Source organism: Phragmites australis, chromosome 13, assembly GCF_958298935.1.
Source record: "Phragmites australis chromosome 13, lpPhrAust1.1, whole genome shotgun sequence".
Classification (NCBI taxonomy): domain Eukaryota; kingdom Viridiplantae; phylum Streptophyta; class Magnoliopsida; order Poales; family Poaceae; genus Phragmites; species Phragmites australis.
The window spans coordinates 30,767,776-30,787,007 of NC_084933.1; the positions used below are offsets into that span (position 1 = coordinate 30,767,776).

General features: G+C 43.8%; 1 protein-coding gene and 1 long non-coding RNA gene across 2 annotated transcripts; both read right to left on the bottom strand.

The window, feature by feature from the left end:
- Positions 1–1,229: 1,229 nt before the first annotated feature.
- Positions 1,230–2,217, bottom strand: LOC133889692 (uncharacterized). Its single transcript, XR_009903924.1, has 2 exons — positions 2,097–2,217; positions 1,230–1,370 (listed from the first exon to the last, which is right to left on the bottom strand). It is a non-coding gene; the product is annotated as an uncharacterized LOC133889692 (long non-coding RNA).
- Positions 2,218–8,522: 6,305 nt separating this feature from the next.
- On the bottom strand, positions 8,523–17,117 carry LOC133888162 (auxin response factor 12-like). The gene is made up of 16 exons (XM_062328310.1): positions 16,871–17,117; positions 16,619–16,775; positions 16,420–16,529; positions 16,176–16,274; positions 16,022–16,078; positions 15,763–15,918; positions 15,579–15,663; positions 14,784–14,874; positions 14,543–14,707; positions 14,342–14,464; positions 14,075–14,150; positions 13,520–13,667; positions 11,571–12,520; positions 11,306–11,496; positions 9,947–10,069; positions 8,523–8,895 (listed from the first exon to the last, which is right to left on the bottom strand). Exons 2-15 carry the CDS (start codon positions 16,689–16,691, stop codon positions 9,973–9,975), a joined length of 2,421 nt encoding a protein of 806 aa, XP_062184294.1. The 5' UTR covers positions 16,692–16,775; positions 16,871–17,117; the 3' UTR covers positions 8,523–8,895; positions 9,947–9,972.
- Between the last annotated feature and the right edge of the window lie 2,115 nt (positions 17,118–19,232).

Sequence of the window (19,232 nt, forward strand, 5' to 3'; positions counted from 1 at the left end):
TACTCCTTCCTTATCATGTACCAGGCCTGATCTATAAAGGCTGGAGTTGTCGTTAGGTTGAGAAGCAAGCAAGAAATAAACTCCGAAATTGGTTGTGCCAGAGTCTCCTGCCGTAGCTGCAGTCTGGCGACGAGAGTGGCAGACCGCAACTATCGTTTCACTATCCCCTTCGCTCCAATCCACTCGCCCATACTGCTCTCGTCTCACCGCTGTTAACACCGAGACGTCCACACCATATCAATTACATACTAGTTTAATTATACCATTACATACTAGTTCCAAGCAAGTCGATTACAACTATCATAAATACTCAAATAAATAAATAATGCCATTACATATTAGTTCCAAGCAAGAGCAAGAGCAGTGGCCATCTCATCATGAAATGTATCCATAATCGCAATGTTTGGTACAGAAGTTGACCCATCAGATGCAAGTTGAGAAAATGCATATTTGTTATACCTTTCTATGTTGGTAGGGACATAATAGGACCAAGGTCTCAATTAGCAAAGTCCAAATCCCCACTCCCATGCTCACATATGAAATTGTGAAACACAAAAGTAGCAGCAACAATTATTTTTGTTTGTCCATGGGATAGCTTGGCATCTTGTATAGAAATTGTCACTTCATCTTCAATACTCCAAATGCTCGCTCAACAATCAAATTCAGGATGATTTTCTTGTTAATGATGTTCTTGAAATCATAGCTCAAGTTCAGGTTATCAGTTAGCTACTCTGTGCTCTGATTGCTAATGCTTCTGATTCAAATATTTATGTAATTTCTACAAGTAGTCAGCCAATGTATATAAAAATAATGTTTCTTCCTGCAAATGCAGTCCTATTAACACTGCTGCGACTATTCCCATGGAGAGCATCTGTTGCACTTGCTCCTGTTTATAATTTTTTTTATCAATTTCCTAGCCTGCAGCAACCAGCAGACCATTTGCGGATTTGCCCACTTTTATTTCTTCGTTATACTAGAAAACTATCTTGTAACATGCTAATATCAGACTGAACAAGTAGGTAATGGCCTTTTTTCTGCCTCCTAGGCCATCTCCAAGAGAGACCTCAAATCCCCCTTTTCCAGTGTTACAGTGTTTTGCGGTCTACTGTAGCACTGGAAATCTATCTCCAACAGATCCTCTATCTAGTGATACAGTGCTGCTACAGTAGAAAAAATAAGGGATGCTGTAATAGTATTTTGAGGATGAAAATTTGAGGTAGCTGTTGGAGCTGGACCATCAGAATGTTATACAGGTCAATAAGCTTATCCGTAAATAAGCTTACCAGCTGCCCAATTGCAGTTCCAGCCATTGCAGGTGCTTCTCCGAGACGCAAACCAGCTAGCTCCAGTGTCCCAGAATGCTCGACCACCTAGCAAACAAACAAGAAATAAATTACCAATAGGCCTATTCAAGAACAACGTATAAGCAGGGACAGAGAATAATTGTTTTTCAGACATATCTGGTTGCTCTTTTGTTATCACAGAATAATGGATGATACCGGTTCATGAAACTGAGATGATTATTTAAGATAATTAGGGTACTGATTCGCTGCTCTTATACTTTGACTTAACAGAATGAAGTATTACAATGGGTGTCTGTTCCACAAGGTGGAGAAGGATTTCTTGGCACAAACTGGAGACTCTATTGGAACTGGGACTAGGGGTGATTCTGTATACAAGTGAGCACTTCTTTTAATTAAATACCTTCTAGTTGAGGACTACCAAGAAATAAGCAGAGAACCAGTAGAGAAAACAATGAACAATGTAATTAGCACTGCAAACTGACAGAAAACCAAATTGGGAAAACCAAAACCAGGCACTGAAATAAGGCGCTACAAGTCTACAGGCCTTCATCTGTTACTACCCACGCGCAACATCCGTAACGACATGAGAGCGAGCGAGCAAGCAACAGATATGAGAGGGGGCAGCGATCAACAGATGGAGGCAGCAACGATATCCGCCAGCCCATCATTCTCCGCTGCAGTACCCACGTGCCGGGACGCGCCGGCGGCGCACAACGGCAGCGACGGCAGCAGGAGGATCTCCCGTCTGCGGGCGCGTGTCGCGATGAAATCAACAGATAGGGAGGGATTCACCTAGCAGGCGGAGGGACGGCAGGAGACGGATCCTTTTCCGTTCCCGGAACTCGGCGGCGGCGGCAGATCGCGGATCTTCACGGCAGACTATGTCAGGGTACTTGCACCCAGTCAAGCTGCTCCAAGCGCTGATGAGCAAACCTCCGAAGAAGCTGCACAGCCGGGGCGTGGCAAACGGACCAAGCGAACCAGCGTCAGGATCAATGGGCCGGAGTGGGCTAACGATAGGCATGGGCGTGGCCCGTGAGAATGGCGCGTATATGTGTGACGTGCGGCTGGAGTTGGAGGCAGGATGTAATAGATAACGATAGACTCCTTCCTTCCCCTTCTCTGCTCTGCCCCCTTCTCCAAGATGAATTGCGACGAGTTGTTATGAACAAGCCGATTCAATTCGTCGTCCTACGCCCTCTCTGATCTCTCCACCCCTTCTCTAATATTGGTTGCTAACATCCTGGTATCAGAGACGTTCGATCCTCGGCAAGCTGGAGAGCCACGATTACTTCACGCGTCTCCAGAAGAAGCAAGGCGTCATGGATCCGCAGACCAAGTTGATCATCGAGGCGATGGAGCAGCATCTCGACCACAGGCTCGACCTCAAGTTCGAGGAGTCCGACCTCAAGTGGGAGAAGCGGCTTCAAGAGCTGGATCTGCAGCGAGAGGACTGCATCGCCGCGCTCGAGACGACGGCGGCGGCGTTGGAGTCCTGGAAGCCGCAAATCGAGGGCGTCGTCGACACCGTCAAACTCCAGGTTTCCAAGCTCAACAAGCACCTCGAGCGAATCGCACTCGATCCAGTGGCGGGGAATGCGGGACTCCTCGGACAGTCCTTGTCGGCTACCGCGCGCCCACCTGCCGGATCACCAGCCGACGGCCCCGATGGGCACCGCGTCGACACTTCACACCGGGAGCATGAGTTTGGGTCCGTGATGACCTACACTCACCTCCCGGTCAAGGGTACGTTCGATCACAATTCTTCTAAGCAATTCATGGACACGTCCCATTCTGCTGGTCGCTTAGGAACTCGATCACCACACACTCATCACACCAGTTCCCCATACCACACCACAAAAATCCCGAAGATCAATTTTCCCCCATTTGATGGTAGTAGCCCTCGCTTGTGGCAGTCGCGGTGCGAAGATTATTTTGATCTCTATGCGGTTTCCCCTGAGATTTGGATCAACGTCGCCTCAATGCACTTCACAGGCGCAGCGGCCCGCTGGCTTCAGTCAGTGGATCACCGTGTGCGCCATATGGGCTGGGCACAATTCTGCATCATGTTGCATGACCGATTTGGTAGAGATGAGCATGACCTTCTCATTCGCCAGCTCTTTCACATCAAGCAATCTGGCTCTGTGCATGAGTACATTGACCAATTCTCTGCCTTAGTAGATCAATTAGTGGCCTATGAATCTGTCACAGACCCCAGATACTACACTATGAGGTTTATAGATGGTCTCCGTGATGATATTAAGTCCATGGTGTTAGTGCAACGTCCACAAGACTTCGATACTGCGTGTGTTCTTGCATCTTTGCAGGAGGAGGTGGCGGATACAGTACGCAAATGGGAGTACCGCAAGCCGGATTATTCTGCTCCCAAAGGAATTTCTAAAGGCCCTCATCCACTACCACCACCTCCCAGTGCAACCAGCTACAACAGTTCAAGGCAATTGGACACCCACCGTCATACTGATCCGCCTAAGTCTCAGTCAGTGGAGGAGAAGATGGCAAATCTTCGTGCCTACCGCAAAGCCAAAGGATTATGTCACAAGTGTGGGGAAAAGTGGAGCAGGGACCATACTTGTGCCCCTACAATTCAGCTCCATGCTCTCCAAGATATCCTGGAACTCTTTCCTGATGCGGATGATGCTATCACAGTTATTTCTCAGCAAGCTGACAAAGTGGATTACCAGGTAATGGCCATCTCTGATGCTGCTATTTTGGGTACACCAACTCCCCGCACAATGAAATTGCAGGGTCACATTCAGCATTTGGATATTCTTATTCTTGTGGACTCTGGCAGCTCTCACTCCTTTCTAAGTGCCTCCATAGCAGCACAGTTAGTTGGAGTTTCTTCTGTTCTTCAGCCTGTTAAAGTTCAGTCCGCCAATGGAGGCCTCATGGAGTGCACAACTGAACTCCATCATACTGATTGGTATATTCAAGACTATTTGTTTCAGTCCACCCTCAAGATCATTTCACTGCACTCCTATGATCTTATCTTAGGCATGGATTGGCTTGAGGCATTTTCTCCCATGAAAGTTCATTGGGAGCACAAGTGGTTATCTATACCTTACCAAGGATCTTCAATTGTTCTGCAAGGTTTTGTTCCTCCTGTACCTGAATGCACCATCATTGAGTTGTTTCATATCACTGCAGAGCAACCCCCTCAAGTTACAGACTCCATACCAGCTGAGATACAATTACTGCTCACTGAATTTTCTGCCATCTTTGCAAACATGACTACCTTGCCACCCAGAAGAAACTGTGATCATCATATTCCTCTGATTGCTGGAGCTCAACCAGTCACCATTAGGCCATATCGATACCCTCCTGCTTTAAAGGATGAAATCGAAAAACAAGTTTCTGAAATGCTGACCAATGGGTTAATTCAACCAAGTTCAAGTGCTTTTTCCTCACCTGTGTTGTTGGTCAAGAAAAAAGATATGACATGGCGTTTTTGTGTGGACTATAGACACTTAAATGGTCTGACAGTCAAAGGGAAATTCCCAATTCCAATCATTGATGAATTTTTGGATGAACTAGCTCTGTCTAGTTGGTTTTCTAAGTTGGATCTTCGAGCTGGCTATCACCAAATTAGATTGGCACCAGGTGAGGAGCACAAAACTGCTTTCCAAACACACTCAGGCCACTTTGAATTCAGAGTCATGGCTTTTGGTCTCTCAGGAGCACCCAATACATTTCAAAAAGCTATGAACAACACCTTAGCTCCCTTACTCAGGAAGTGTGTTTTGGTATTTTTTGATGATATTCTTATTTATAGCAAAACATTTGAGGATCATCTCCACCATCTCAGAGCGGTGTTTCAGTTACTGGCTAAAGATCAATGGCAAGTCAAATTGTCCAAATGCACATTTGCTCAGAGGAGTATTGCTTACTTAGGCCATGTAATCTCTGAACAAGGTGTTACTACAGATCCTGCCAAGATCGCTGCTATCAAAGAATGGCCTACTCATCATTCAGTCAAAGAGCTAAGAAGCTTTTTAGGATTAGCCGGATATTATCGAAAGTTTGTGAAACATTTTGCCATTATCAGCCGGCCACTCACTGACCTTCTCAAGAAGAATTCTATATTTCAATGGACTTCATGTCATCAGTCAGCTTTCTTGACTCTTAAACATGCGTTGATTGACGCTCCTGTGCTGCTGCTACCAGACTTTTCTAAACAATTTCAGATTGAAACCGATACCAGTGACAAAGGAGTAGGAGCTGTTTTATTGCAAAGTAATCACCCTGTGGCTTTCATCAGCAAATCCTTAGGTCCCAAAACTGGTGGGCTATCAACTTATGAGAAAGAATACCTAGCCATTCTAGTAGCCATTGAACAATGGAGAGCTTATCTTCAATTGGCTGAGTTCATCATTTATACAGACCAAAAGAGCTTAACTCACCTATCTGATCAGAGACTCCACACACATTGGCAGCACAAAGTCTTCACAAAACTTATTGGACTGCAGTACAAAATTGTATATAAGAAAGGTTCTGACAATAGGGTTGCTGATGCTCTATCTAGGCATCCAAATCCCCCACATCAGTTACTCCACATGTCCATCAGTCATCCTTCCTGGATTGAAGCAGTTAGTGCTGGTTATGCTCAAGATCCCAAAGCACAGCAATTGATTTCTTCTCTCTCAATTGATGCTTCAGCAGTACCTCACTTCACTTACAAAGATGGAATACTGAGATATAAGTCCAGAATTTGGATTGGCAATAATATTCCTTTGCAATACCAGCTACTAACAGCACTGCACAATTCAGCAATTGGAGGACACTCAGGTTTTCCTGTCACATACAGAAAGCTTAAGCAACGTTTTGCTTGGAAAGGTATGAAGAGTGCTACTCATCTCTTTGTGCAGTCATGCCTTGTTTGTCAGCAAGCTAAGGCTGACAGGGCCAAATACCCTGGGTTATTAGAGCCCCTCCCAGTACCTCCTAATTCATGGCACACAATTTCAATGGATTTCATTGAAGGTCTCCCGAAATCTGGGTCGGCAAATTGCATTCTCGTTGTGGTAGATAAGTTTTCTAAGTATGGTCACTTCTTGCCTTTGTTACACCCTTTTACAGTTGCTACTGTTGCTCAAGTTTTCATCAATGAAGTCTATAGATTGCATGGAATGCCTAGTGCTATTATTTCAGATAGAGACCACATTTTCACAAGTAAGTTTTGGCAAGCCTTATTCAAGTTAGCTGATGTGAAGTTACAAATGAGTTCTTCATATCATCCTCAGTCCGATGGACAGACTGAGCGAGTCAATCAGTGCATTGAAACATTTTTGAGGTGCTTTGTTCATACATGTCCCAAGCAATGGAGTAGGTGGATTCCTCTTACAGAGTATTGGTACAATACTAGCTGCCACTCTTCTCACAAACACTCTCCATTTGAAGTTCTTTATGGCCACAGTCCTAAACATTTTGGAATTGATTCTTCTAGTGCTACTCCAGTTTCAGACATTGACCACTGGTTGGCTGACAGAAAACTTATGCAGAATGTCATTCAACAACATTTGATTAGAGCACAAGAGAGGATGAAGAAACAAGCTGACAAAAACAGATCCGAGCGCTCTTTTGAAGTGGATGATCTGGTTTTTCTTAAACTACAACCATATATTCAGTCATCACTTGCTAACAGAGCCTGTCAGAAACTGTCTTACAAATACTTTGGCCCATTCCGTGTCTTACAAAAGATTAGGACAGTAGCTTATAAGCTGGACTTGCCTGCTCACAGCTCAGTTCATCCAATTTTCCATGTCTCTCAACTTAAGAAGGTCATCGGCGATCATCAGGTACATCGTTCCTTACCTGACAGTGCTGTGCAGTTGCAGGTACCCGAGGTTGTTCTTCAACGCCGTCTCATACGCCGTGGTGACAAATCAGTTGCTCAGTCCTTGATCAAGTGGTCGTCCAGGCCTGCGGCACATGCGTCATGGGAGGATACTGAAGCTCTTCGCCAAGCCTTTCCGTACGCGCCTGTTTGGGGACAAGCAGGCACTCAAGCGAGGGGGAATGTCAGGGTCCTTGCACCCAGTCAAGCTGCTCCAAGCGCTGATGAGCAAACCTCCGAAGAAGCTGCACAGCCGGGGCGTGGCAAACGGACCAAGCGAACCAGCGTCAGGATCAATGGGCCGGAGTGGGCTAACGATAGGCGTGGGCGTGGCCCGTGAGAATGGCGCGTATATGTGTGGCGCGCGGCTGGAGTTGGAGGCAGGATGTAACAGATAACGATAGACTCCTTCCTTCCCCTTCTCTGCTCTGCCCCCTTCTCCAAGATGAACTGCGACGAGTTGTTATGAACAAGCCGATTCAATTCGTCGTCCTACGCCCTCTCTGATCTCTCCACCCCTTCTCTAATATTGGCTGCTAACAGACTAGCGGCGGCCACATAGCGTTCGAGAGGGGGAATGGGCAAGCCAGTCAGGGGTAACCCAGTGGCAACTGCAGTTAATTACCTCCAACTCTATGGATATTTTGATAAATGAAATCTGTGGAGTATTTTTTTTCTGCTCGCCAAAATGAATTGAAACCTGACTTGCTCTATAAAATTGGGTGCTTTGAAATTTGGTGAAACTATGACGTTTAGCATAGCTCTACTAAATTTATGATGCAGCAAGCAAGCCAACAGCAAATAGTTAGTCCTTCGATATTTTAACAAGTCATATTACTTTCGTAAAGAGATTTTTATTTCCTTCGATATTTTAACAATTTCTTTCACAAAATAATTCTAAAATCATTTCTTTCATCTCTGGATTCTTTCTCTGATCATCCTTTAAAGAAAAACTATTGAAAATAAGAAAAAATAAAGAAAATAAGAAGAGAGAAGACTTAGGGAAAAAAGGAAATGAAGGAAAAATACTTGAGGATGGCTTAGGGCTGCTCAGCGCACACGGCGTCGGGAGCAGGGGCAGCGGCACTAGGGGACCGGCAAGGCGGCAAACACAGCCCATCTACGGAAACGGTAATCCCCTCGTCTCCTCGCCTCAAACTTCTCTTCAATCAGGAGCTGTCATACATGAGCACGGCCACGCCCCCGTGGGAACTCATCATCGCCATCGCAACATTGCAACTTAAAAATGAAAAGAAGCTGCATATCCGTGGTCGCAATTCATAAAATAGTTTTAGAAAAGAGAACTCCTTAGCTAGACGTATCACAGAAATATATCATACCAGCAGACACAGAACAACACTACATACTGAAACAATCCTCCTGCATTCAAATTATTGCAGTTCATCGATGAAAGCATGTTGAGGAATCCTCAAATACACAGATAGCTTACGAATTGCGATACAGTTTCAACTAATAATTAAGTCTGAAGATTTGATGCGACATGAGAACAGTGCCATACGAGCTACAAACCAGCTAGGATAGAGTCACTGATACTGATTCCTAAGTGGAACCTACAAAATATCAGTTCAGCATATCAGCGGCCTGCACCGGATACAGGTAACGTGGAGTTCTGAAGACGTGCATGGTGCACATGCAAGAGACGACAGATGCGAGCACAATTGAGCAGACCGTCAAGCGCAACAGTGCTACCATGTGCTGCAGAATCGCCATGGGAGCCTGTGAATGTAACCCAGGTCAAAATATGAGTGGATAGTAGTAAATGCCCTGATAGCTACTTAAATGAAAACTCTAAATCAAACTTATTCTCAGGTAAGACAATAATTCAAACAACTTTCAAAGGGAGAGACTAATTGTGCTGAACAAACGAAATAACAATAATAGGAGCGCACTGCCATAATTAAGTCAAATTAATGACAGTACTGTCAACAAAACCCTAGAACATCTTACTGTGTAGGGACCTCCAACGTGTGTAATCTGAAGGCATTAGCCCCAAACAGAATAAGTCAGCAATTATCTGAGGTTACTCGGTTATTTGGATGGAATTCTCAGCAAAAGATATTGTTCGGCAGTTTATTAAGCATTTTTTGGATGGTCAAGATTTTAGTCATGATCTATTGTATAAGCAGATATATCCACATTGGATGGTCAAGATTTTAGTCATGATCTATTGTATAAGCAGATATATCCTTTAGTTTGTTTCTCCTTGCCAGCCATTATTCCTGAATGCTAAGCTGCACTATTTCTCTAGCTACCAGAAGAAACCAGTGGCTACATTTTTTTTGGGAAAATCCAGCAAGATTTTAGATGGTGTGCTTCATAATTTCTTTATATGCTTTGTGCATTGAAAATACAATTTTTCACCGCAACTCTGAAGATTTGGGTTTAAGAATAGCATCTAAGGACTCTTTCAGGGGTATTATACTCTGACAGAAAACACATATCCTTAATTCAGTAAAAGGGGAATTGTTGACATATATACTTCCACCAGGAAGCTATTTATGGCCTAAATGTCATGAAGTAACCATATAATTTAGTTAGTTTTACAGTTTCTGCGGGCTGTTGGCTAACACCAAAAAGGCTGCTCCGGACAAGACCATTCGGTACGATAAATGTGTCACATTGCTTTACAAAATATAAACTTGCTGACAACATACATTCACTATAGTCATCTAAGCATAAATAACTGTACCAATAAAAGTAATGACAACACACAATGTTTGACAAGCAGTCATGTGGACTAATAAAATAACAGGATGAACAAAAATACCAGAAACAGCTCTGTGTTCTTTCACTTTAAGATAGGTAGCGTGGATCGTTTCCTTGCTTTCCCATCTTATGCACATCCTCAGGTGAAAGTATCTTGATGTACCATACACTATTCACAAATGACCTACATCATGTGAGCAAGCTCAGTTTCAGGATGATTTATAACTGGCATGCATAATGACACAAATACTAACAAATGCTCAACTTAGACAATCATTTTACATAATGAAATAGTACGATATCAATATCAGAAGTAAATTTGATCTCGTATTAAAATATCAAAAATCAAGAACAATGCACTCCGAATTTTTATGTATGTATAAATACACATATAAGATGTGTGGCAGAATAAAAGACATGTGGATTTGTTTGGGATCACCAATAGGCATTGAGAAGTTTGAAAATAACATGTATATCTTTTAAAAATGCATACCACCATAGATATCAACGAGAGGTGATCAAAGCTGTTAGTTTGTATGCAAACCATATCTTTTCGAACAAAAAAATAATAATTATCCAACAAACGACGTAGTCCACCATGGAGTTTTAATTTACTCGCCTAATATCTTTTGAACTATATGATTGTAAAAAAACGCAAAACAAAAGCATTGATATTTTGGGATACAACATTAAATGGACCCTCCGCAAACTCCTTTTAACGCAGACGTGCTATAGTCATTCACTTGTTCAAATAGAAATTTGAAATATCTAAAACAAATGCATAATTGGGATTTGTCACAAAGTTTATCTTGTCATAATCAATATGCTAGTGTTGAAAAAGGGATGATGAGTGCTTGTGTAAAAAAGTATTTATGTGTCAGTACCCCCATATCTTCCAACTTACCGTGTACACTATGCTTGACTCATGATATTGTTAAATTACAAATATGGTCCTACTTGTTCAAGTTTGATAGTATATGGAGAAGGTATATTCATTTATAACTTGCCCTTTAACCTAGTACTTGATAAGCTATAAACTGGTGGCCAGGAAACCAACAATGGCAAAACAAAATCTATAAAACACCTACCTTGGCTCTATGCCAAAAATTCTGTCTCGTATTTGAAACATGTGATAGACCAAAAAATAAAGTTACCATGTGTGGTATAGCTTTGCAAAACTCAACATGTTCATGAGCCAGCTGTGGGGTTAAATTCGTATTTAAGGTGTTACTGTAGTATACTTACAATCAGGTCTAGTAATTTTTTACGATATGACAGAGAGTAGCTCCAAATGCCATGGGCAAAGTATGCCAGCATAAACTATGCAGTGTAAATTTTTATAAAGATTATGACGAAATTCAAATTGTACAGTAGTTAAAAATCATAAACTGAATCTAGAATCCCTGTAATGGTTTCTTACTCCCACGGGTCGTCTCCAAGGAGAAGCACATCGTTCTCCCTGTCAACAAATACAAGCTGCCAGCCTGATCTATCAGGGTCATCCAATTGACCCCTAATGCCAAACATCTGACCCAGTTCCTCTCGAAGTTCAGCATAATTAGAGAACCGGGTGATGTCCAATGACCTCCCCACTGATCCTGATTTGTAAACCTGCATTTTATTATGTGGTTACATGAGAAGGGACTTGCATTTGTTTTAGTGAAGGCATAATCTATCACACTCACCTTAACAAATGTTCTGGACGTTGGATCATTCTCTCCTGTACTTTGCAATAAACCAGAAGAGTCATCCAGACAACAATACATCTGATTTTGCAGGTATGTTGATCCAGAGGGAATCGTTGATATATTACTATCCGCTACATTTGAAGTCAGATTAGGAACCATATTGTACAGTAGGGATGAATTGTCAACTTGAGGACTAAAAAGGGACTGGTTCTGCGCATCACGGCTGATTTTGTTCTCAAAAGAACTATCTTTGCTAGTGGGTGAGTTAAGTGAAACTGAGCCCCCGAAAGACATTGATTGTGAGCCCATAAATTTTTGCTTCCATGCCTGTTGCTGCTGCTCATTAACTATTGGCTGGTTGAATTGAGACAAGTCCATAGATTTCGAGCTTCCCTGAAGAAAGTTTGATTCCAGCATGTTTTCATTGCTGTTAGTGCTGATGAAGCTTGAAGAGTTCACATTAAGATCGGAGAAGCCAAATTTTTCACGCAAATGGCTTGGTAGTGAAGTTGGACTGGGGAGAACCGCACTGCTAGGAACTTGATAAGTTTGATCCGATGGAATCTTCTGCTTCTGATCATTATGAGCATGCTGCATTTGCTGGAGCTGGTGGAGCTGCTGCTGGATAGCACTTGGGCTGAGCACAGATTGAATATTTTGAGCCTCAGGACTAACTATTTGCTGCAACAGCGGATTGAGGTTGCACTGTTCCTGAGGGGACTGCATAGGTTGTTGAAGGTGTAGAAATCGCTGCTTCAGATAACCACCAGACTGAGAGGCGGCGGCGGCGGCAACCACTGCTTGGTACTGATCATGGTCAGTGCTTAGTAAGGATGGATGGAGTCTCTGTTGTCCCCAGGAACCCATACCAGGTGACTGAAAGTTCAAAGACTGAAAGCCTCCTTCACTAGCAACTCCTCTCAGCCACATCAAAGCATTGCTGTCATCTTAAGTGCAGTACAACAATTAATAAAAAAAAAGACAGAATTAGAAATTTAGAATGAGTGGAAAGAAGGAAAACAATAATAAGTAGATTACTGTCTCATTTCTCACAATAAAACAGAACTAAAGTACTAAAAGTCATGACAATCTGTATAGCGTATAAATGAAGAGCCTCAGCAAATAACATAAAAAAAAATTAAAAAAAAAACTCGACCATGGAGAGAAGAGATCTCCCTGGCTTCGTCTAAAAGGAGGGGAGTACCGAACCGTCCAGGAAACTCGTTGAAAACAGTTATTACGGAGGTACCCACTTTTTGCGAGCACCCGGGTTCGAGCCCGGGTGGACGGCCTCTCAACTAGAGGCTCTACCAACCCAGCTATCACTCGGTTCTCCTCAGCAAATAACATTGGTCTACCATGGTGCTTCAATGTTGGCAATTTGGTAAACATGCTTATAAGATATCCAGCTTTCACTTAAACCACAATTTTACTTTAGTTTCCATCAAAGCATGATGGAAAACAAGAAACTTCAGCGGTTGCATAGTTACCTGCTTACATTTAGCTTAGGTCAACATTCTGCCAAGTTTCCTTAATCAACTGTTGGATCTAAAAGCACCATGAATAACATTTTTTCCAGCAGCTGATGCCAAAAGGCTTCTACCCTAAAATCTATTAATCACACCAGGTGATGTCCATGGCTCGAATTAATAAAAAGGTTTAAGTCCAAAAATGTCAACTCCAGGTCATTTTGGTCAGATTTATGTTAATTGTTGCCTAATGCAGCAGGTACTATGCAGTGATTTGAAAAAAATGCAACCATACAGTGTGAAGTGTCTAAATTGCTCCCCCAAAAAAGAAAAAAGAAAAGATGTAACATGCAGGAAAAGAACTTCCAGATCACTGGTGTAAGATGACCGAAACACTGATAGCAAATAAGCAGGAAAATAGCTCAAACACCCGAGGAGCTGGACTCGTAGTGATAATGAGGAGAATCTGAAGTGTACCATGAAGAGCAGCAACTCCAGAATACCATGGATGCTTTACTCGCAGAGGGAACAGGGATGGATACATAGGAAATGTTGTCAATGGCTCAATTTCCCACAGAGAAACTCTTGGCGGCCTTTCTCCAGCGGTTGATTCATCCCAACCAACCTGCATTATATTATCAAAGACATGGTGGTTAGGGACTATTTGCAGTATCAAAATTTAATTCAGTCTGATGGAATGACAGGATTAAACAAGTGTGTAGAACGATTAATAAAGAAGAACAAAGGTTTCACTCTGGCAATTGATTCTCTCGCAAAAAAAAAAAAAGATGATTGGTAATATAACATCTGAAAGTTATAACAGCTGCAAAACTATTTCGATGAAAACCAGAAGGGCGGATCAGAAGAAAATTAGGACAAAAATGTGAAAAAGGATATAAGAAAAGGCACACGATCCTTAATTCTGATGTGAAAAGAGGAATACAAAATCCGGCATGCAAAACAAGAATAAGATCTTAAAGCGAACCAAGCAGACAGCTAATCAGAAAAATCAAGAAGAAAAAAAAAACTTACCTTCACTGATCTCCAATAGGAACTAGGCCAACGCACTGGGTCGGCATCACTTACTTCTGTTATTGTCCCCATATACCTGCAATTATTTAGTAACTTATTTATGAGATTTTTCAGAAACTTAGTCTGATGGAACATAATTGCATATAAGTGTGAAACCATCTATGGTGCTAACAAACCAAGAAAAACTGATGAGGAAGTGTTCAATTGTATGAAAAAGAAAAGATTTAAGCCAAGAAACAGAAGCAAATATTGGTACTGCTGCCTTACCTGCGGACACTAGATTCCTCAGTCTCAAACAACATCCTGAATCGCATCCCAACTGATATACGGGTGTGAAAAACAGCCTTGATGTATTTCGAAAGTGGTATAACAAATTCTGATGGACTTGCCCTGCAAGCACATTTTTCTCTTCAAGTGAAACATAGGAAACGTTGAATTACCATTTGCTAATCAAACAGTCCAAGTCACCTGGGATTATAGAAAATTGTGAAGCGGCTGTTGGTGGCGGCAGCATGAGCTGCCGCCGCAAGGAGCCCTATGTGCATGCTGTCACTCGAAAGAACAGAAGAGGGCATCACAGTCTGTGGCCGGCTGGCGCGTCTGATTCCAAGCAAAAGTTGGTTTTTCTCATTCCTAAATCAGTAGATGAAGAGTAAGTCCTACTCAATTAGTTTTTTCACAAGTGCAGGATTGAAACAATGGGCCAAACCATATGAACAGCACAGAATCTCCAGCAACAAGTCTCTTAGCACTGACAAACACACTCCAGCCAGTAGTCAGCAGGTGTCTTTTGGGTTGGCCTGTGAAAAACAAGAATATTTAGTACAAAAGATAGCAACATGGGTGTTAAAAAGTTCAATTTGTCAGCAGCATTTTTAGTGTTGGCGACCCCATTTCACAATCAGTATAGTTAATCAGCCCTCATTCATGGGTATCATAACATTTGTGTTCCAACTTTAGCATTTACAGGCATACAGAGTAAGTATGTCCGGGACCGAAGAATCAACCACAAATAAGCTAAACTCTGTCGAAAGAGAATCCTTAAAAAATAAGAAAAGAACCAACATGAGGTACATTTGTACTAGCCAGAAAAAAAATGTACATCAGTACATCCAGAGGCCCATGTGCAATTCTCTAGCACCTGACTCTCTCAGAATTATCAGAAGAATTATTCCTGTCAATTGCAACTTGGGCAACTCATAAGTAATCCAGTACTGCACTATCCAGACGTATTAAAACTGAAAAGGTTTCAATGTACTATACAATAAATGTTTCCCAGAATTTTCATCTTTGTATGCCCTTGATTGTATTAAACACTCACATTGACTGGTTTTTGACTTTAAAAAGATTAAATGGCATTGTGCAAGGATTTATATTATTGCAGGCACACTTGGAAATGTTTTAAGAATTTGCTTTGATCAATCAAAAAACAGATCAAAGAATAACTGAATTAGTTTTTTTTTCTTGGATAAGAAGAAGCCTAGAGAGATGTTTCCGAACTTGCCTCGGAAAATGTGCCTGAACTTCCACTCCACATCATGAATATCCCGTGCGAAAAGCTCCTGTGCTGGAGGCTGCTGTGTGAAATCCTACAAACAACACTATACCACCTGTTATTGGCAACAGCAAACCCAGCAATCCATGCAGCTAAACAAAAGGAACACCGCCCCAAATTACACTCATCACACCAGAGGGGGGAAGACGCGCTCCGCAGCACGACGGGGCACAGAGAACCCGCCATGCGTGCTGGTGTCGCTTGCCGTCAGCGTCTTACAGAAGTAATTCGCTGGCTGCTTGCTCATGATCCCCATCTCCGCGGGCAAGTACGCATCGTTCTGCTCTTGCTACACAGATCAACACAACCAAAACCATAATAAGTCGACAAAATCAACACTACGCAACCATCAAAAGCTCAGCAGCGCGAATCATCAACCCCCGATGCCATACCGGGTTCAGCGGCTGCAGTGTCATCTGAGCGTACACTTCATCCGTCTCCACATCCGCCTGTACAATTTTTTTAGCTCAGCTCAGCTTCCGCAGATACAGAAACGGACCAGACGGATTGCCGCATCTAAGAAAGTTGAGCGAGAAAATTGCGCACATGCATTGTGACATCGTGGAGCTGGCAGATCAGCTGCGGAGGCAGGTTGGGGTAGTTGGGTATGTGCCCGTCCACCTCCTTGTTCGTCGACGCTGCCACCTTCACACAAGTATTCAGACGCATTAGCTAGAAACACAAGCGAACGATCAAAGCAACCCCGACGCAGGCAGGCAAAACAACCAACACTATGCACGCAACGCAGGTGTGAATCAGACACCGAGCGAGACACGGCAGTTTAGCTCACCTGCTCGCTGTGACCTTGCGGGAAGTAGACGACGCGCGTGCCGACGGTCGGGAGGCACACGAGCGGGCCGGCGCACGCGTGCCATAGCTCCGAGTTGAGGCACTTCTTCTCTGCACAGCGCACACGCACTCACAAAACCAGTAAGCAAACGAATCGATTCTCAGGGCACAAGCCAAGCGTGCAAAACCTAGCTACCAACCTTCCTCCGCCGGCGGCGCGGGCGGGGGCGGCGGCAGCGGCTGCCCGATGCTGACCGCGGACGAAGAGCTCATCTCCCACGACGGGAACCAAAACCTAATCTACACCCTCACCAATCCGCCCGAAACCCCATCACCCAACCTCAAATCGGCCGCATTCTGCAACAAGCCGAGCCACCGCATCAGACCCCGCTCGCTAGGAAACGGCAGCGCAAAAGCAAGCCGCGCCGATACGGAGGATCAGGGACGCCTACCTCGTCAGCTCACCCGAGCTCGGAGATCGCCATGGTGTGGGTAGAGTACGGTGGGGTGGGGCTGCAAGGGAGAGAGAGAGGGGGGAGGGGGTGATTAGGTTTGGGGCATTTAAGGGTAGCGGGTGTGCGCCGGGGCGCAGCGCAGTAGTGCGGCGAGACTGCGAGTTCGCCACAGTGCAGTGCGACGGAATGGCTGCGGCGTCAGGCGACGAGTTTTGAATAAATAAAGCAGAGGAGAGAGATAGCGAGGAGGACAGAGAGAGAAATAAAAAAGGCGGAAAGCAAGTAGTAGTAGCAGCAGCATTAAAAAAAGCCGTATTTTATGGGCTCATGCAAGCGTCTGTCGGGAAGGGGTACGGTGCAAGTATGACCACGGCCGCAATGGAGATCCACCACCACCCGCGTGGACGCAGATGGATGGATTGACTGGTCACTGGCGTCCGTGTGGCCCAACTCTGTTGCCTGCCAGTGCCATGCCATGCCATGGATTGTGTATGTGTGTGTGATCTCATCTGCTAGTGTTGCAGCTAAGCTTCTACTACGTGTTTGTCCAGTTTTGCCATGCCATGGGTTTAAATTTGATCTGTTTGGTTTAGCGATCTTCCTTGTAAATTCATGTGTTTCAGCGTTTGTTTCTAGTAACATGGTTTGATTAGGCATCTAGCTGATCTCATGAGAAACTGTGCACAGAATAGATTCTATCGAGAGCGATTCCCATGCTTAGTGGTGTGGAGATGAAGTAGTAGCATCTCGTGAAACTTTCTCCCCACACTATAATCTGCGTGGTTTGCCTAAGAAGACTCGCTGCCAAAGTGGAAAGGTGTTGTGTAGCGCACAAGTATCCCATAGCCCTAGCTACTTTTCTGTGATCCAGCCTACCGTAGTTGGCTCATCCAGCCTAGTTGGAGCCAAGTCTCCCAAACGTGCCATTCCGGAAGTAACGACATCCTGGATCGAGCTTCTAGTACTCTCATGGCATCTTGCTCAATTTACCCAAGTAATTATGTTGCTTAATTTGGCGGCACCTTGTGAATATTATCACTACTCTTAGGCCATATCTGTATCTCATTCTGATTATAGATTTTAATCTTAAAAACAAAAGCAAAACCAAATAATTATAATTTAAAAACTGATTCTCCTAATTTACAAGTCACTTAGTACGGCGGAAATGAGCTTTTTAACCGAATCCAGATTGTTATAAGGCCTGACTGAATGAACTGTCAAAGAGTTGCAACCACTTCATGATCACGGTCGCGTTGCCGGCTTAACTCGTGGCACCTGTCGCCCCAACAGCTGCCGACTTGCCCCAAACGCTCACCTGCTCCGGCGCCACGACGCCGGATCAATCTGGCCGCCCGGCGTTGCAGACACTAACCACGTATTGGGGGGTAGGGGTACGTGACACCACAGGGCATTAAAAAACGAAGAAAAGACGCCGGGTACGGAGCAATCTTGTCACGTCAATCTTAAGTGTGCGGCATGCATGCCGATCGTACCGCGTGACGTGACCTATCCAAAGCACGGGGTGCAAAAATATTTTGAATTCTTTTGTGTCGCTGCATGCGTCCCCTCCGAGTCTCCGACCTACTCGTACATGACGTGACGTTACACAGGAGCGGGCAGGTATATTCTCCACGCTAGGTTTCACCTTTTAACTGGTCGCTGCGAAACTACGGAGTACATGCAGCCTACTACAACTACGTGCGTCCTCAAAATTACTCCACCCTCGCAAAAGGTTACTAGCTAGCATACGTAGTTTGCATGCAGTTGCACCCTACATTTCATGTAGCGATCCAACCATGGCGATGTCTCTGTAGCATTGGCTGGTAAATCACTGTACCAAAATACGTATTGACAATAAACTGCTTGTGACCAGATCATATACTGGTATATTTTCAAGGTTAAGAGTGTCAACATCGATCTCTATTCATGTAGCTCGATGCCGAGACTAATAATGCAATGTTTGTTGCAGTTTAAGGTTCCAAACTCCAACAACATATCCCAATATCTTGTTCATGATGTTATTGGAGTATAACTTTCTAGCTTTTGAAAGGAAACATGCCCTCTAAAAAGCTCAAGATCGGTGGGGCTCATGATTTGCATAATTGCATCCAAACTCCGAACTGGTAAAGTCGATGGCACACCCCTCTTAATCTTGCTATAGTTTACCAGAAAAATTTAAAGGGAAAAAAGGTCGTCTCCCAAACGAGAGGTGGTCGTGCCGTCCGTACACAGCTTTTGACCGCGCCACATCCGTAGGATAGACAATTTAATTTAGTTGAGTGCTGGAGAGTAGAGTAGTGTGGTACTGTGTAGTACCCAGACCATGGCAGACACTTCCTATTTTACCTAATTTATTAGG

What these genes read in the sequence shown, in the direction of transcription:
- LOC133888162 (XM_062328310.1), bottom strand. Translation starts at nt 16,691, where the DNA reads ATGAGCTCTTCGTCCGCGGTCAGCATCGGGCAGCCGCTGCCGCCGCCC. An exon ending in CGCGCCGCCGGCGGAGGAAG is followed by an intron (nt 16,530 to 16,618) that starts GTTGGTAGCTAG and finishes TGCGCTGTGCAG; the next exon opens with AGAAGAAGTGCCTCAACTCG. An exon ending in TCCACGATGTCACAATGCAT is followed by an intron (nt 16,079 to 16,175) that starts GTGCGCAATTTT and finishes AAAATTGTACAG; the next exon opens with GCGGATGTGGAGACGGATGA.